This window comes from Paramormyrops kingsleyae, chromosome 10 (assembly GCF_048594095.1).
Source record: "Paramormyrops kingsleyae isolate MSU_618 chromosome 10, PKINGS_0.4, whole genome shotgun sequence".
Taxonomy (NCBI): domain Eukaryota; kingdom Metazoa; phylum Chordata; class Actinopteri; order Osteoglossiformes; family Mormyridae; genus Paramormyrops; species Paramormyrops kingsleyae.
Genome location: NC_132806.1, coordinates 9,206,427 through 9,223,167, shown reverse-complemented (window position 1 = coordinate 9,223,167; position 16,741 = coordinate 9,206,427). Strand labels below are relative to the sequence as shown.

The following is a 16,741-nucleotide window of genomic DNA, read 5'->3' as shown; positions in this document are numbered from 1 at the left end:
CGCTGTTCTATTTTCGCTTCCTTCATATCGGAGGGGACCCTCTCTTTGTGCGTCATAGAGGCGTCCGCGGCAGCCTGACCTCCGCGAACCGGCTGCTTCCTCTTTTTCAGTTTTTATGGCGATAAGGAGTGAGGGAACCGTGCAAACTCGCTCACGCTGTCTTGGCACGACCGAAAGACGCCGCAGGTAAATAGCCTGCCGGGATCGCACAGTGCAGTGCGGAGGGGTGCCGTGGAAACGGATTACACGTTTGCTCTGTATTTTAGGACGAAAAAAGTGACTTTTGTGCTACTCCTATCTGCCTGCGAAGATCTACATAGGCTTCCTCTGCTTGTTTGTCTGTGCCCCCCCGCCCCACCACACGCAGCGCTGCGCGGACAGTATTAACCCTCGCTTGTGATCTCCGCTCGACATCACGCTGCGTTTCCTCGCATGTCCTAATACATGGCTTTTAACATTTAAATTTTAAACAGTGCTGTCTGCGAGCGATGTTTCCACGGCTAGACGGAAAAAACGGTGGACACAAGCGGCTTTAGCTGCCTAGAAAGCTGCTGCTATTTTTTCAGTAAAAGTATTGAGCAGTGTAAATCATGTGCAGTGCAGACGAAGGAATAACTGATACCTGCAAATGTATTTTTACTTGTATCTTTTTTGCAAATCTGATCGTGGAGTTTTTCAAATTTAGTATCCATGTATAATTGATCTAAAATATTCCGCAGGTAAATAGCCTGTCGGGATTGCCCAGTGCAGTATATTTGATCTATATTATACATATGTGAAAATTAATGACAACTCGACATGCCTTAGTTGCGAGTGATGTTTTAGAAAGTCATTCCTCCTGATTTCCTTCTATAATCTTCAATTTCGCTATGCTCGTCTGTCATTGGCTCCGGTTACGGACGTATCGTGCCTTTACCGGAGCCCCGCCCCCTCTGACGTGCCTACCGCCGTCGCCTGGAGACCGCGCGGCTGTTCGCGAGCTCTGTTAAAGTCCGCTCGATGTATTTCAGCGTCCGCTTTGCTGTTTCTGTACTTAGTTTTGTCTTTCGTTCTCTCCAGTTCGTAACTGCAGTCCGTTTACCAAAACCAGCTTGCTTTGTAATGTATCGTTTCTCTCGCCTGCCTTGTAAGGCGTAGTGTTTGTTCGTATTTTGCCTCGTCGTTTATGGTTTACTTCCCTACAAGGACAAGTTTTTGAGCCACTAAAACCGAAGAATTTTCGTTTCTGCTGCATTTGGTTTTATTTCTGTGTGCAAAACATGAGTAACTAACAATTTCATATTATTTTTCAGCAATATAAGTGTTTTTTTTCTCTGACCTGAAACTTCTTATGAAATAAGCAATAAATCACATACGTAATGCCGTACGGAACATGGGAAAAGTGTCAGGCGTTTAATTTTTTGGCTTTATGTTTATGACGCGTTTTTGTGGCGTCATTGTGCGCCCCCGCTAACGAACGCTGCAAATTTGTGGCCGCGCAGCTCTGGACACACTGCGCATGATCGATTCGCTGGTGTCCACTTTAAATAGCAACATGGATGCTTTTGACGAGCCCTGGGGTGGTTTCCAAACACTACAGAATATTTACAAGGTAATAAAACTGTTATATACATGTAAAGGCGTGTGTATGTGAGTGCAGACTTGTCTCGAATTGAGAATCTCACGGCAGTCAGCTGACCAAATTTGGCAACTGCCTCTGAATTTGTAAAACATAGAGAGAGGGACGTACACTTCACTGCTGTGGTACGTGTGCAGGGAATATCAGAATAATTTGTATTATCATTAAGAAAAATATAAATACAACACGTTGTGCGCATATACAAAGTACCCGGCTTCACCGGAGAAGTATGAATGTTTCCGTGTACGCATATATAGAGTGGATACTCCAGTGTTGCGCTTTTACTGAGACATATGAACCAGCCTTTAATTCCAATTAATACTTCACTTTTCCGCGTGCGCTTTCAGTTGCGGACGAGGGACGTAACGTAATATTCGTCATCAGTGGTTGGCTGCTAACAACTTCGGTCGGTGCGCGTGTAGCCCAAATTTTTATGTTTAGCGGAAACCTTGCACGTCGACTGCGCATGTGCAAGTTAATTGACCAGTTATATCCAGTAGGTGGCATGTATGTAAACTTTGTCCTGTCAATTTGTTCAGCTCACAACAATAAATATCAATAGCTCTGGAAACATCACCTATATTTGTTCACAGACAAACTATGGGGGACAGTGCTCACCATGTAACTTCTATAAATGTGTGTTTATATGTATTTTTTAATAATGGCACTATGTCAATTCACCATCAGTAACTGTAAACAAGACAACTGGGCTATGGAACGTGAAATGCATACAAAGACATTATTTTGGTTTATCCATGTTGTCATGTTGCAGCAAATAGCAAGTGGTCAAGTGTAGTGGAGTCACAAAACTATTGCAAGGGAACACAAAACGATTTCAAAAAGTATTTTCCCACCCTGACCTATTAGAGGCAGCGTATATTCCACCTATGTCTTGATTTTTAATGATTTCTACCCAAAATCATATTTTATCACAAGAATCGGAATAGTACTTTCAGTAAATAATGTGATCAGGCAGAGGTAAATATTAAACATATCCATCCATCATCTTCCACTGGATATTAAACATATTTACTGTCCAAATTGTTTGTGAGACAAAGCCAACATTAGTTAATTATTTTTTACAAAAGAAAGTTAGACTTGAAACTTGAGGTTATAGACTGTATCACATCCTGCTTTTGCATAAGCTTCATTCACACTAAGGAGACGACATATGCCCTCTGCTGGTCTGGAGGACTATAATTGCAGTACTTATGCGCATCTTAGCACATTGACCTCCGTACCCTTGGGTAACTTGTATTTTTGCGTTGATCCACAGGGATCTCTGATGAGTAGGTGAGGGGGAGAGGCGAGTGAATTTGCAAGACAGAAGGACACTGCTGTGGACACCTTAATCCTCCCGGTAAGTGGGAAGGATGAGCAAAACCCTGCCTGAACCCACAATCACTGGCTTCCTAATGCCTTGGATGTGCCCACCCTTCCTCCTATGTTACTGCCACATAGGACCCTGTAGGCAGAACTGAGGTTTGACTTATGTGTGTTGTCCTTGTTTCCATGGCAGGACTTGTGGCTGTGTGCACTTCCTCCTCAGTGTCTGTGTTAGTGTGCGCTGCTGTGCTGCGTGGTTCTGTCGTGCCTCCCTGCCCTGCCCCAGGTGACGAGTGCCGGTCGATGGCTATGATGGACAAACTCAAAGTCAAGCGACAGAGACTGGACCGCATCTGTGAAGGTTAGTACCAGGACGATCCCAGCAGGTTACTGGGGATATAAATGTACATGGCATTTTTTTAACATGTCTATACTGGCATTATTTTCCTAATACTGGAAATATTGCAAGGAATTTGCTTCAGGTAGTCAAATGTACAAAGATCGATTGTGTACCTTTTCTTAATTTGAAGTTTACCAAATATTTTCCAGTAAGATCATGTTAGAACTGACAGGATTATTTTCCCAAAATCTACCTCTTCCTGTCAGAGTGAGACCACCCAGGACCCTCCTGTGTCACTTCATGCTGTCAGTTTAACTGGATTCCCCCCCCCCCCCCCCCCCCCCGCCCAACTGGCAATATTTCTTTGTTCAGTGTAACCCCACATTCCAGTTTGGGAAATGGAAAACCATGTTAGTACCAAATCTCCCATGACAGTCGAGCCATTGAATAAACAAAACCTCCTTGAGTGTTTCTCGTAATAGTAAAATGTGTGTCATGTGGTAAATATCCACATAAACATGCTGGATAGGGAACCTCCCAGCCACGTCTGAAGTCAGTTAAAATGGCAGTAAATTAGCTTCAGTGTTATGCTCTTAGAGATGGTGCATGCTGTTGATATTAATTTTGCGTACCACATTAATACCACATTAATTAATGTGTGCGGAGGTTCAGTGTGTGTCTCTGTTTATAAGGATCTCCTGCTTTTGCTCCTTCAGCATGCTTAGATGCCAGTTCATTTCTAAATTGCCCATAGTGTTGGGCTGCACGATATTACGTTGCAATTATGTGGCACATGAGCAGTAATCACCAGGACTTTAGATTAGAGATGCACTGAACCGATATTCGAATGGAACGCTAACGCTGCCCCTCAGTTATTTTTGCTACTCAGTGGGTGTGAGTACAGTGACTTCCGCCTGCTGTGATGTCATGCGCATGCCCTTCGCAGTACGATGAGCGTAAGATAAGACGTGATGATCTGGGAGTATTTTACACTTTTAACAGAAACCAGTAGCACAGCGATTTGCAATCTTTGTAAAATAAAGTTTTGAGAGCTGGGAATAGCGTTTAATGGACAATCCCACTTAACAAAGCGCCCGCAACTGCGAGATAAAAAAAAAGCAATGGATGATTTGGGAGTCGCTAACCTTGACTGTCCTGTGAACTCACTGCAGCTTGTGATACAAGAGGGGCTGCCATCGCAACAAAGAGTAACTGAGCTGACGCCAAGGGGAGAAAAATTGTGTTAAAATTTTAAGCATTTGCCACTTGTGTATACTTGTTTTGAAGATATTCATGTTGAACTGCAAATGCCTCAAGAGTGCTTAAAACAAGATGTACAAACTTGGTGGAACAGTACGTTAAGTATGTTTGTAGTAGCCTAATATTTTTTGTCATACATTTTTTCCATCTGTATTTACTAGCTTAAAAATTAATATATAAAGTATAACAAAGTAAAAAGAGCTTTTGTATCAGAGTCTGTATCGTAATCGGCAGTTGTGCATCGGAATCAGATCGTAAACATTTGACCGGACGCTGGCTTTTCAGTACTATACGGACGTTTACTAACGGCCAAAATTTGGTAAGCAGATTAGCAGTGCGCTTAAAATATTAATTAGGGGCGTATTATGACACCGAAAAGTTAGATATCTGTATAGATTTCTTATGTTTAATAAACTACAAAGAGCACCGCCACAGTAGTAATGTCTTTCTACCTTGTTTATCCACAAAATTTCCTCTTTGAAAAGATGTTATGGCTGCTGAGCTGTCCCTTTCTTCACCGCCGCTTCTGTCATTTACCAACACAGGAGCATGTGGGATATTCTCGCTAACCACATTTATTAAACACTGGGATACGTTTAATTTATACAAACTGCTAACTTTTGGATGCCGCAATACACCATGCTTTAACATTTTAGGTGTACCTGGTGGACTGCCTATCAAAAGTAAACACCCATATAGTTCTGAAAAGCTTGCATTCTGACAGCCTGGCTAACGAGTAAATTAGCAAGAAAACAATAAAAGATTGAAGGTTTCTGCCCTGAGGGACCTGCTTCCTTATTCTAGGTACAAAATGTCAAAAGGCCATTCACAGGCTGGTTTTACTGTTGTCATCTCAAGTTTTTCTACTGTTGGTTAATTTAACAAGAAGGGCATGCTGTCTAGTCCTGTTGTCCTGACCTGGCTGTGTACAGCACCTTGAAGACAGAATTTTCGCAGTTTAGCATTGGCCTGAATGCTCCTGGTCTAGAGGAGCATGTCAGCAGGCATTCCTGATCCGTCATCTGCTGTGGCAGCTATAGCAATGAGCTGCCTGCGAATTTCCTGTGTATCATGTGATGTATGTATTATCACTGTCATAATGAGTGTTTCTCTGTGGGTATATCAGTCATTCTCACTGTGATGCCTTTCCTATCATGGGATACTTCTGGGGTACACATTTTTCATCCTCCATCCTCTCTTACTATGTCACTATGAATGTGTTCAGAAGCAGGAAGCTGTTTTGACTCTGTAGTAGTAGCCTATCTTGAAAACCTGCTTGAGGAATCACCCTGGTGGTATCTCAGATGGTTGTGGGAGGACCATGGATAGAAGGGAGTCAAGAGATTGTACACAACTGTCAAGTAGATTAAGACATGGACAGTATAGAGTCAGTCAAATCAAATTTTATTCAGTCGATCATTATCCTCAGAGCGTTTTAGAGTACAACCATCCAGAATCTTTGTGGGAAGAATTCTTAGTCTCAGGTGGGCAAACCACTATTTGTCGGTCAAAATTTTGACAGCTTTTACCCGTGAAGAAAGATTCCTGAACAAAAATACTGATGTTAGTTGTGTGCAGACTTAGCCTGAAGGACTTTGAGGTACTGAAAATATGCTGCTGGAGCCTGAGCAGCAGTGGAGGCCGTTTGAGGCGTCTGGCCTCAACGCGAAAGTGCAGCATGTTTCAGATCCACCAGGAGACTCTTATGGGACCTCAGGACCAGTCTAAAAGCCTCCCCGTCAAACTTACAGCAGAGCTTGCGTGGGTTGTTTTGGAAGGACTGCTGACAGATTCTGCACAGTGCAGGTGTTTCAACCTGGTGGAAGCCCGCCTCAGGAGAATCCCATCTGCAGCACCTGCCAACTGTTGCCATAGGCAGTTTAATTTCATCAGCTCTTAATTTGTCTAACTGCTATCGCAGAAATTGTCTTGTCTGCTCTAAACTGAGTGGATGGTTTAAAAAAAGTCGCCTAACTAGATCCATGGAAAGGACCGATCATAACCGTATGAAATTTGCACCAGTGCTTTTTGATAGCTGGTTTTTATAGAGCTGGAGTGTTTCCTTTGCTCTGACTCGTCCTTGTATAGAGCACGCCAGGCATTTGCTGAGTATCTCCTCTCTGCTGAGGAAGCAGGCTGTTTTAAAATTAGACGGCTTGGCCAGGTTGTACTTTGCTCCTGTAAACATCAATCTCCATTATCGAGGGTATTCAGCATCTTGTCATAAAATGCTGAGGTGGTGTTTTTCGCTGCTTCCTGTCGGGAAAATATCGGCTGCCTCCCGAACGGGTTTCGCATCTGTGTTGGGCTTGGATGCTTTCCGGTGATGGTCCGGGGCTATTTGCAGAGGGAAGTGGAGCTGCGGAGCTTGAGATGGCGGCTTCCCATTACCCGCTTGCTGAACTACGCAGGAAGCGCAGGCCGTCTGTGCAGCTCGTGTGCTTCTTAAAGTCAACCAAAGGTGGCCGGTCAAATTTGGGGCTTGATCCTTTTGAGCTGGCAGTTAAGGTATTAAGAGCAAGATAAGAAAGTAGAATGATTAGCCAAGTAATAGGATCCAAAAATGCTGAGAAGGGATTATTGATTTTGAAGGTTCTGCAGTAAGTATGCTGTAATATTAAAGGGAGATTTACATGTACTCATTCTCACATTTGATCAGAGACAGCGCAGGCTGTAGGCTGTGTTCCCAGCGGGTGGGTGTAATCGAGACTCTATTCAAGTTCGAAATGTACCCCCAGAACTGTGACCCTGTGAGCAGTAAGGTGGGACGCGGTCCTTCCTGTCCGTGGGCGGAGTCGCTGCTGTTTCTCTATCTGAGATGCGTACCAGTCAAGAGGTCAGCGTTTGAGGGGATACCACCAGTGCAGTTTGGGGGAGAGCCGTATTCGTTCGGAGGTGTGTGTGGGTGTGTGAGAGTGATTGGGCACCACTGGGCTGACTGGAATTTTTCTTGAACTTTCCATCCTCATTATCAGCCCCAAGGAATGTCTGTCTTTGGTAGAGGTTTGGTAGGTGTGGCTTTCCAGTTACCTCAAATTACTCTTTGTATTTTTGAACCTCTTCTAGGGTTTACATACTTCTTGGATCGATTTCTCTGTAAAATGATAAATATTTGCATATTGGTTGTATCTGCATGTCAGTGGTTCTTCAATTTGTGCCACCCACCCCCCACCCTAATCCAAAGATGGCTGCGTTACCCTGACATGCTGAGTGACTGCACAGCTCGGGACAGGTCTACACCAGCTGCCCAGTGTGACCCCAGTGGTCTTTTTCGTTAATAACAGTGGGGGAAGCTGCCTCCTGTTTCTGGCCCTTAGCTCTGCCCATGTATGTTAATGTGGTTAGTGCTAGTTGGCTGATGCTGAAGGACCTCAGTCTGTGATTGGAGGCAGGCTGTGGGGGGAGGGGCTGGGTATGTGTGGCAGCCGGTATTATGCCTGACGAGATCAGTGCGCCACTGTGTGTGACAAGGGAGGGAGAGATTGTGAGGGATTGAGAGAGAGAGAGAGAGAGAGAGAGAGCGTGTGGACGGCCGGCTGGGAGACTCGAGCATGCAAGGTTAGAGTTTTTGTACAAAATAGCTTTTGTCTGTGAATCTGACTGCTGTGATGGGGGGCGGGGCTGTATGTGCTGTTTTGGACATTCTGCATGCCTCTTAAGTGTGTGTGTGTGTGTGTGTGTGTGTGCGCGGGCGGCCAGAGACGGCGCACGGCACTGCAGCACACTGGATGTGGCAGTGCCCCTCCCCCTCCCATCCTCCCTGTGCCCTTCGCCGTGAGCAGGAGACCCCGGGGGGGGGGGGGGGGGGTCCTGAATGACTGCTGAATGAATGGCATTGTGTGAGGCCCCGCCCGTGCTGATTGGCTGTTACGCACACACACACGCACACACACAGTCAAGTAGCTGGCGCCTTTGTGCACGTGTGGCGGGCTGAGCCGCGGTGGCCCTGCTTCGGGCCGCTTTCCGAGTCGCACCAGGCTACAGCAGACTGTAGCCGGGTTCTGTTTTAACCTGCCGCCTCTGAATCATTCTGGGTGGGGTGACTGGAAGCCTCCGAGCCTTCATTGTGTGAATCTGCCTCGGGGATGGGGATGGGGACGGGGGGTTGTTAAGATCAGTGCGGTTTCAGCAACATGCCCCCCCGCCCCCCCAGTGACAGTTTCTGACGTTCGGTTTGTGTTTGCTGTGTCTATATGCATAAACGCGCTTCGGGTGTCTGTCCTGCTCTTTGTGCTGCGCTTTCCATTCCCGCCCTGGTGTCTCATCCCCTCCCCCTACAGTTTCTGAACACCTGTCACCAGACTCCTGTCAGCCCTCTGGGCGGGTGTGTGCGTCTCGCTGCCTCTGTGTTTTTCTGTGTGGTTTATGATGCAACCAACCAATGCCGTTTGATTCTGGGTGTTTATTTTCATGTAGGTTGTAGGGAAACGGGTCCAAGATGGACCGAGAAGGATGAGGAAGCTTTTATAGTAAAGACAAAAGTGCTGTCAGCCTGCCCGTTGTTAGACTGCTCCCTGTCCATCATGCCTGTAACCTTTAACCTGCATTCATAGTTTCTTGGGATCAATTTGTTGGGGTGTTTGTGTCCTGAATTGCTGTATAAAAGGACTGATTAGCATTAGCACAAAGCCAGGCTTTCAAACAGAGCATGAACAGCACAACATGGAGTGAATATCCTCACTGTGCCAAGTGCTTTACTACCAGCACCCCCTGCAGGTCTGTGCTGTATGTGCACCAGATGTGCATGTATGTGCCTGCGATGGTAAGGCACCGGGCTGTCGGTTGTTCCCTTGGTGTGTGAGGCTTTTCTCATTAGACTTGTGCTTTCTCTGCCCACGTCCCTCTGCTGATGACACCTAGGGGGTGTGTTGGGGGGGGGGGGGGGGTTTGAGGGGACGGAGAGGCCTTTAATTACAGCCCAGCGGTGAGTAGGGGTAGGATGGTGTTGGCTTTGCACAGGCTTACAACAGGCAGGGGATTGTCATGCCTCCCCTCACATTCTGAGACGTCCCTGGCAGTGTGCGGGGGGAGGGGTGGGGGGAGCAGCTGTCACGTTTTGGGGGGGCTGCTGACCAGTTGGCTGCTTCTTAGGACAAAGGGGTGTGTGTGTGTGTGTGTGTGTGTGTGTGTGTGTCTGTGTCTGTGTGTGTGAGTGAGTGAGAGAGGAGAGTGGTCAGCTCTGCAGAGGGCCTGTCTGATCACTGTTCTCAGGCTTTATTTTCTGCAAATGGCGAGCTGGGTGGGACAGACACCAGCTCCCTTTAATCTCTGTGCTCCACGTCTGCCGTCGCCACCTTGTGGTCTGCTGGTGTCTGTCACTCGGCTTGCTGGCATGCCTTCTGTCACAAAGTGTTTAATGTCACAGCGAGTCACATTAGTACAACCCAGCCGCTCACTGGTGGATGTGTGGTTAGGATCTACATTAAACTCAACACACACAGATATTGTATGTTAAGGGTGTTTGCGATTGAGATGTGTTGTCTTGGTAAAATGTACCTCTCCTTCCCCAGGCATCCGCCCCCCCATTTTGAACGGGCCGATGCACCCACGCCCCCTGGTGGCCCTGCTCGATGGGCGTGACTGCACGGTGGAGATGCCCATCCTGAAGGATGTGGCCACAGTGGCATTCTGTGACGCCCAGTCTACCCAGGAGATCCACGAGAAGGTGCGTGCGTGCGTGCGTGCGTGCGTGCGCCTCTGTTTCTGTACGCGGCTGTTTGCGGCCACATGCTGGGAGCTCATGGTATCCCCTCGGCAAGCTGGTGAATGCGCACGCTTCACTAGTGATAGTACATGAAGAGCAGTATGATCCAGGCATGCATGTGCAGTTGTCCGGCTAAAGAAGAACATCAGACTGTTGAAACAATATGCAGTTGCCACTTCATACAGATGTGGCCCATTCGCCGCACGACGTCAGCACTAAGCCTCTGTCTGGCCGGCAGGTGCTGAATGAGGCAGTGGGCGCCCTGCTCTATCACACCATCACGCTGTCCCGGGACGACCTGGAGAAGTTCAAAGGCCTCAGGATCATCGTCCGCATCGGGAGCGGCTTCGACAATGTGGACGTCAAGGCCGCCGCCGAGCTTGGTGGGTAATGGCTGCCCCTCCGCATCCTCCTGCCTCCCCCCTGCCTGTCTTCCCGATCCTCACCCCCCCCCGCCCTTCTCCCTGGCCCCAGGAATCGCAGTGTGCAACGTGCCATCGTCGTCCGTGGAGGAGACAGCCGACACCGCGCTCTGCCTGGTGCTGAACCTGTACCGACGTGTCACCTGGATGCACCAGGCTCTGCGTGAGGGCACGCGCGCCTCCAGTGTGGAGCAGATCCGCGAGGTGGCCGGTGGAGCCGCCCGCATCCGTGGAGAGACCCTGGGCATCATCGGCCTGGGTGAGTCCGGGGTGGGGCAGAGCGAGGGGCAGGCCGCTGTCTCTGCCACTCTCTGCAGTTAAAGCCCCAAGCTCACCCCGCCACTGCGGACCCCTGCCCGCAGGTCGAGTCGGCCAGGCGGTGGCACTACGGGCAAAGGCGTTCGGCTTCGGTGTGATCTTCTATGACCCGTACCTGCCGGACGGCGTGGAGCGCTCACTGGGTCTTCAGCGCATGGCCACGTTGCAGGACCTTCTTATGCACTCGGACTGCGTGTCGCTTCACTGCAGCCTCAACGAGCACAACCACCACCTGATCAACGACTTCACCATCAAGCAGGTCCCCCGCCTCAGCACCCGTCATCGTGCCTGTGCTGTCACGTGTCCGTCTGGCGTGTTTCTCCAGCTGACGGCCCATGTGACCGTGTCCTCCTCCGTAGATGCGGCAGGGCGCCTTCCTGGTGAACACGGCAAGGGGGGGGCTGGTGGACGAGAAGGCGTTGGCTCAGGCGCTGAAGGAAGGCCGTATCAGAGGGGCTGCTCTGGATGTGCACGAGACTGAGCCGTTCAGGTCCGCCGGTGTTCACACTCGTGCACTCGCATGCACACTGAGTGCAAATCACTGATTAAACTCGTCAGCCTGGATGTCCTCCCTGAAATTTGGGCTGGCCGTTGCCATGACACCTTACCTCCACGCTCCCTGTACTCCCAGCTTCTCGCAGGGCGCCCTGAAAGATGCCCCCAATCTCATCTGCACCCCCCACACATCCTGGTACAGCGAGCAGGCCTCCATCGAGGCTCGTGAAGAAGCAGCCAGGGAGGTGCGACGTGCCATCACTGGTGAGTGTGGGGGGGGGGCGGGGGGGGGGGCTAGCATGCGAAATGGGGTGGATTACCAGCGGTGATTGGAGAAATCTGGCTCTGATACTTGGTGGCCTGCCAGTGGGAATGGGGGGGGGGGCAGGTAACACGATAGTGCCGTCAGTCTCGGTCTCCCCTTCCAGGTCGCATCCCTGACAGCCTGAAGAACTGCGTCAACAAAGACTACCTGATGGCGGCCTCCCAGTGGCCCAGCGTGGAGGCCACAGCCCTGCACCCGGAGCTCAATGGCGGTGGCTACAGGTGGAGCATCGGGGGGGCCGGGGGGGGCTGAGCGGCCCCAGGGTGGGGCCGGAGCGCTGACTGCCATCCCTGTGTGTCTGCAGGTTCCCCGCGGGGCTCATCGGCGTGACTGCTGGCAGCCTGCCCGGGGCGGTGCCCGGCGTGGAGGGCATCGTGTCCAGCTCGCTACCCCTCGCCCACGGCATCACGCCCATCTCACATCCCCCACACACCCCATCGCCGGGCCAGCCCTCAAAGGCGGAAGGGGACAGAGACATGCCCACCGATCAATAGCCCCCCCGGCACATTCCGCGCCCCCCTCCCCCTACTCCCTGTCCACCACCCCGCAAGCACGTGGACGCCGGGGTCCATGGCGCTGTCCGCCCAGTCCGCCGAACAAAAACAGCCAGCAAGAGAGCTGTGCTCCCAATTTCATCCTTACCCTGTATCTTCTTCTTAAGGGTTCTGGTTTTTTCTTTTGTTCTGTTTCTGAAAAAAAAAAAAGCCCTAAGCTGGAGATTTTTCCCCGTGGTTGTAGGAGGTGTTTGTATTTCTTTTGTCTTACTTGCTTTTGTTGGCTGTGGGCTTTGAAGCGTAATGAAGGCTCTCTGTGATAAAGTCAAGGGGCCCTTCCTCCAAAGGCCTGCCTCCGTCTGCCGAATTTCACACGGGGCTTCGCACGGGGGCTGTCAACCTGCAACGCCGCCCCCCAGCCCGCAGGAGCAGCCACAGAGGGCGCTGAAGCTGTTGGCATAATTACAGGAAGGAGCCTCCTTGGACTGATTCTGTTTCCTGTTGGTTATAAATCCGCTGTTCACTCTTTACGCGGCTGCCTGCTTGTGACCCGCACTGTGCCCAATGTGACCGGGTGTGTTTCCCTGACATAATGCAGCCCCGCCCCCTGGACACGCCCCAGCCAGCTCCTTCTCGAACTCCTGAGCACCACAGGTTCCGTGAGCAGCTGTGGTTCCCTTGTTCTGCCTCCTTGGTCCTGTGGGGGGGGGGGGGGGGGGGATTCCGCATTTGTTTGTTTCACGTTGCGGTTGGTGCCAAATCGAGACGAATCGAGCATTAATCCTGTCCCCACCTTCAGTGGGTCCTGAAGTCTGCAGGCCCACACACAGACCTGCTCCCGATCTCCACTCTTTCAGGCAAAGTGAATAACCTAGAGTCTCCTGAGTGACTGTTAGCCCCTTCTCTCTTCCCTTCTCCCAAACTGAGTGGCACTTATCCGGCGTCTCTACCTGCACCGTCCCCCTCAAGTCGCCAGCCGCTACATGTCTGTGGGGTGGTGTTTGGGGACAGCGGGGGGCGCCCATGTCTCAGCTCTTACAGTATGTGCCAGGATGCCGCAGTACAGCTTTCATCCACTAGGTGTGACGCATGCAGCTGTGTCCTGATGAGCTCCCGCTAGCGACCCCGGAGCCTCGCATCTTCACCTGCCTCTTGCCTTGGTGACTGACGTGGTCTCTCTGAATTCCTTGACTCTTAACTGTGAACACTGTTTCTTGACAAGGGACTACCTTTCTAGTACCTCAGCAACAGATATTGAATGTACCCTCAGATCTTTGTGCACAGTTTTTAGTTTAATTACCTGATATTAAGGGAAATACCGGTTCAAGTTGTATCTCTACAAAAATAAGACCAGCTGACTATTGGATACAGTCAGTGGGCGTTCTGTGCTTAGAGCTGTCTGCTTGGAGTTGGATCTCGGCCATAAAAGTTGGCTTTGTTTTCCTTTCTATCTTTCCTTCCTCCGTTACCAGCTGATCAGTCATTTCGGGCCCCAAACCCCTGCTGGTGTTTCTCCCCATTTCCACAGGGTGGGTCCCGCTCATGTGATGTACCTCTGCATGGGATGCGCTGGAGGAATGTGTCAGGCCTTCAGTCCATTGTCCTTTAGTTGACTTCAGTAGATTTCTGAAGAAATTGGCATTATTTAACAGACAAGGTGGGTCTTCACTGTCTATCATGATCCAGAGGAAAGCCATGATCCTAGATGGCGTGGCCAGCTGTTCCGGCGTGTTCCCTGGGACTTAGGGTCTCTTTCTCTGGATTTGTAGCCGGTTAAGCTGAGCCTGGCTTCAGGAGTAGAATCAGGGGCTGTCATTGGGGGAGGGACTTGGTGACCAGCTCTGCTGATGTCATACATCTGTCCTGCCCACTTTATCTTTAAGGCAAGTGTGTCCAGTCATGTATGACATTTCTGTATTATCTGTACCCATCTGTTTGTTTTGATGCATCTAATGTTCATCTGCTGACATTTAAGGTAAACAGACGTGTGTCATCCATAACACACTGGATCCTTCTGAAATCAGTGCATACTTACTACGTTCAGATTTCTATTGCTTTCCCATTTGTTTTCCGCACCTGTAACTTAAACACTTTTTGAGCTGTTACCGCGGAAACCTGTCCACATCCTCAGAGGCGAGCCCAGCTGCCAACGATGACTCCCCCTGCGGCCGTGTTGAGGTGGGCGGTGCCCTGCCCACAGTGGACAGGCAGTCAATCCCTGCCCAGTTTCGGCTGTGTGCAAGGTTTGGGGTGTAGGGGCTAGATCTGCATTGCCCCCCTCCCCTAAATACTCGCCCAAATGGGCAAGCTGGCCACAAGCTGTTCAATGTAGGGGCAAATTGAATAAAATGAAAGTAAAAAGCTGCAGTTGGCAGCCGTGGGACTGGCGCAGTGGGGCACTGCTGGACTGCAGCCGTCCTCTCTCTCTCTCAGGGTCGAAACATAAACGCCTCCTACACTGTGTCTGTCCATCTGTGTCCCTGTACCCCCCCCCCCCCAGTATTTTTTTCACCATGACGGAGCATGCCAGGAAGTTTTGATGGTCACAGTTTCTATAATCTTGGTAACGTTTTTGTCCGGACTGGGAAACAGGTCTTTACAGCGTGAGCATAGTGTTATTTTGTCCATTTTACTTTTCTGTTTGTAAAATTTGATTTTTGGCATCAGACTGCAAAAACTTTAGTTTAAAAAAAAAAAAAAATCAAGTTCCCCTGTTACTAGGCTCTTAATGTCAATTTTTTTTTTGTTTACTTTTATATTAGAAACAATCATGTTTGTGATGGTTACTTCTGCTATAAAAATATTTTAATAAAATCTTAATGATGAAACTCACTCTCTCGGTTTGGCACCAAAGCCAATCTTTCGCCTCTAATCGAGGAAACGTTCACCTTCATCAAACTGGCATCTCATACCAAAGGGTCCAGTATGACGTCCTAAAATGTCTCACTGTGCAGCCTCCCCCTCGAACGGCTCAGATACATGTCAATGAGGCCTTGTGTGTCATCGGCTTATGCTTTCCTGTCACTGATTTTGACCCTTGACCCTATCTCAGCTGCAGTTCACTCCGTTCTTTTGTGTGAGGGAGTGTGAGAAAACTAGTGCACAGTTAGAAAGCCATAGAGGGGAGACATGCCAGTTTGTTATTAAGGCAGGAGAGCCTGCAGTGTTGTGGTAATGCCGTGTGCGTTTCCTGTTGCGGGGGCTGCACATTCAGGGTAGGTTTATTACGGGCTGGGGGCAGAATAGCGTATGTGATGGTTGGGGGGGTCAGGGGGGTTGCTTGCCAAATTGCTACCACCTGGTTGAGAGAGGTAGGAGAACGCTTGCGTGGGCACGGCCAGGAAAGGGTGACGCGACCAGCAAGGGGCCCGACCTGAGTGTGGGGCGTGTTTGTCAGTGAGGTCAGGCGGGAGGAAGCGGATGCTCTGAGCGTTATGAGAACCGCGAGCCGTGACCTCGGGGGGCTTTTCAGACCCCAGCCGTGCGACGGCGGCTTCAGGATATGCCCCTATGTGCCTCAACGTGCCTGAACTGCTCAGTGTTCGGGACCGTTTTCTGTGAATAATTATTCTCAAGGTATCTGAGGGAGAAGAATAGAGCTCATTCAGAGAAACATTCACAGCAATCATTATTCTAGGTCTACATGGATGAGATTACCTGTGACCCGTTTTGACATTATGTGGCCTGGTTACTCGGTCCACGTGAGACAGGCTTCCTGGTCCAAGATGGGGTTTGGCTGGGGGATGGAAGCTGTCTGTCTGGCCGCCATGCCGGGTCAGAGGCTGTAGTACAGGCAGCCACGTGCTGGTGGGCTTGGTCCGCCTCTGGGCCGGAGTCGGCATCGGTGCGCTGCCCTGCGCCGATCATCAGCCTCCGGCTGCTTCTTGGCCAGCGTGCTTCGCTGGGTGCCTTTTAGGGCCGCATCCTGTATTCGGTGCCACAGCTGGGCCCAGGGCTGAGGTCTTGGCAGAGCCATTCCGGAGGTGGATGACAGCCTCATGTCTGCGGAGAGCCTTACAGCAGCCTTGGCGAGCTCTGTGGAGACTGTTTACCTAGCAACGCAGGACAACTCTGCGCCGAAATGCTGTCGGCACGGAGCTGCGCGTTTATTGAGGCTGGCCAGACAAATATTTATCTCCTTGCTCTTATCTAAACACCTGTTAAGAAACTATGTTTTTGCAGCATTGCTGCGGGACAGATGGTAGTTTCTGCTTTGTGTGTGACGGGTGACTTTGTTCACGGTGCCCGGCTCAAGGCCCACAGTCCTACGGCGTCCTCGCTCAATCCGTCACCTTCACACCGACTACGTCGCTCTGAGAAGCCGGGAGATTTCTCAGCTTCTCCATTTTGCAGGGATAGCAGACAGCCTAAGCCTCACCCTCCTGTGCCATGAGCCTAAATCCCACACTTAACTGTTCCACCAAACCAATTCTTATAAT

At 50.0% G+C, this 16,741-nt stretch overlaps 1 protein-coding gene across 3 annotated transcripts; it reads left to right on the top strand.

The window, feature by feature from the left end:
- Positions 1-34: 34 nt before the first annotated feature.
- ctbp1l (C-terminal binding protein 1-like) lies at positions 35-15,134 on the top strand. Of its 3 annotated transcripts, none has more exons than XM_023833951.2 (11): positions 35-186; positions 2,895-2,978; positions 3,138-3,305; positions 10,055-10,209; positions 10,487-10,631; positions 10,723-10,929; positions 11,033-11,247; positions 11,348-11,478; positions 11,620-11,747; positions 11,912-12,029; positions 12,113-15,134. In XM_023833951.2, the coding sequence occupies exons 3-11, from the start codon at positions 3,248-3,250 to the stop codon at positions 12,300-12,302; spliced, it is 1,347 nt and encodes a 448-aa protein (XP_023689719.1). In that variant the 5' UTR covers positions 35-186; positions 2,895-2,978; positions 3,138-3,247; the 3' UTR covers positions 12,303-15,134. The 3 variants fall into 3 exon arrangements, with proteins under 3 accessions (XP_023689719.1, XP_023689720.1, XP_023689721.1); XM_023833952.2 differs by lacking the exon at positions 35-186 and adding an exon at positions 954-1,591; XM_023833953.2 differs by lacking the exons at positions 35-186; positions 2,895-2,978; positions 3,138-3,305 and adding an exon at positions 7,775-8,102.
- Positions 15,135-16,741: the final 1,607 nt, after the last annotated feature.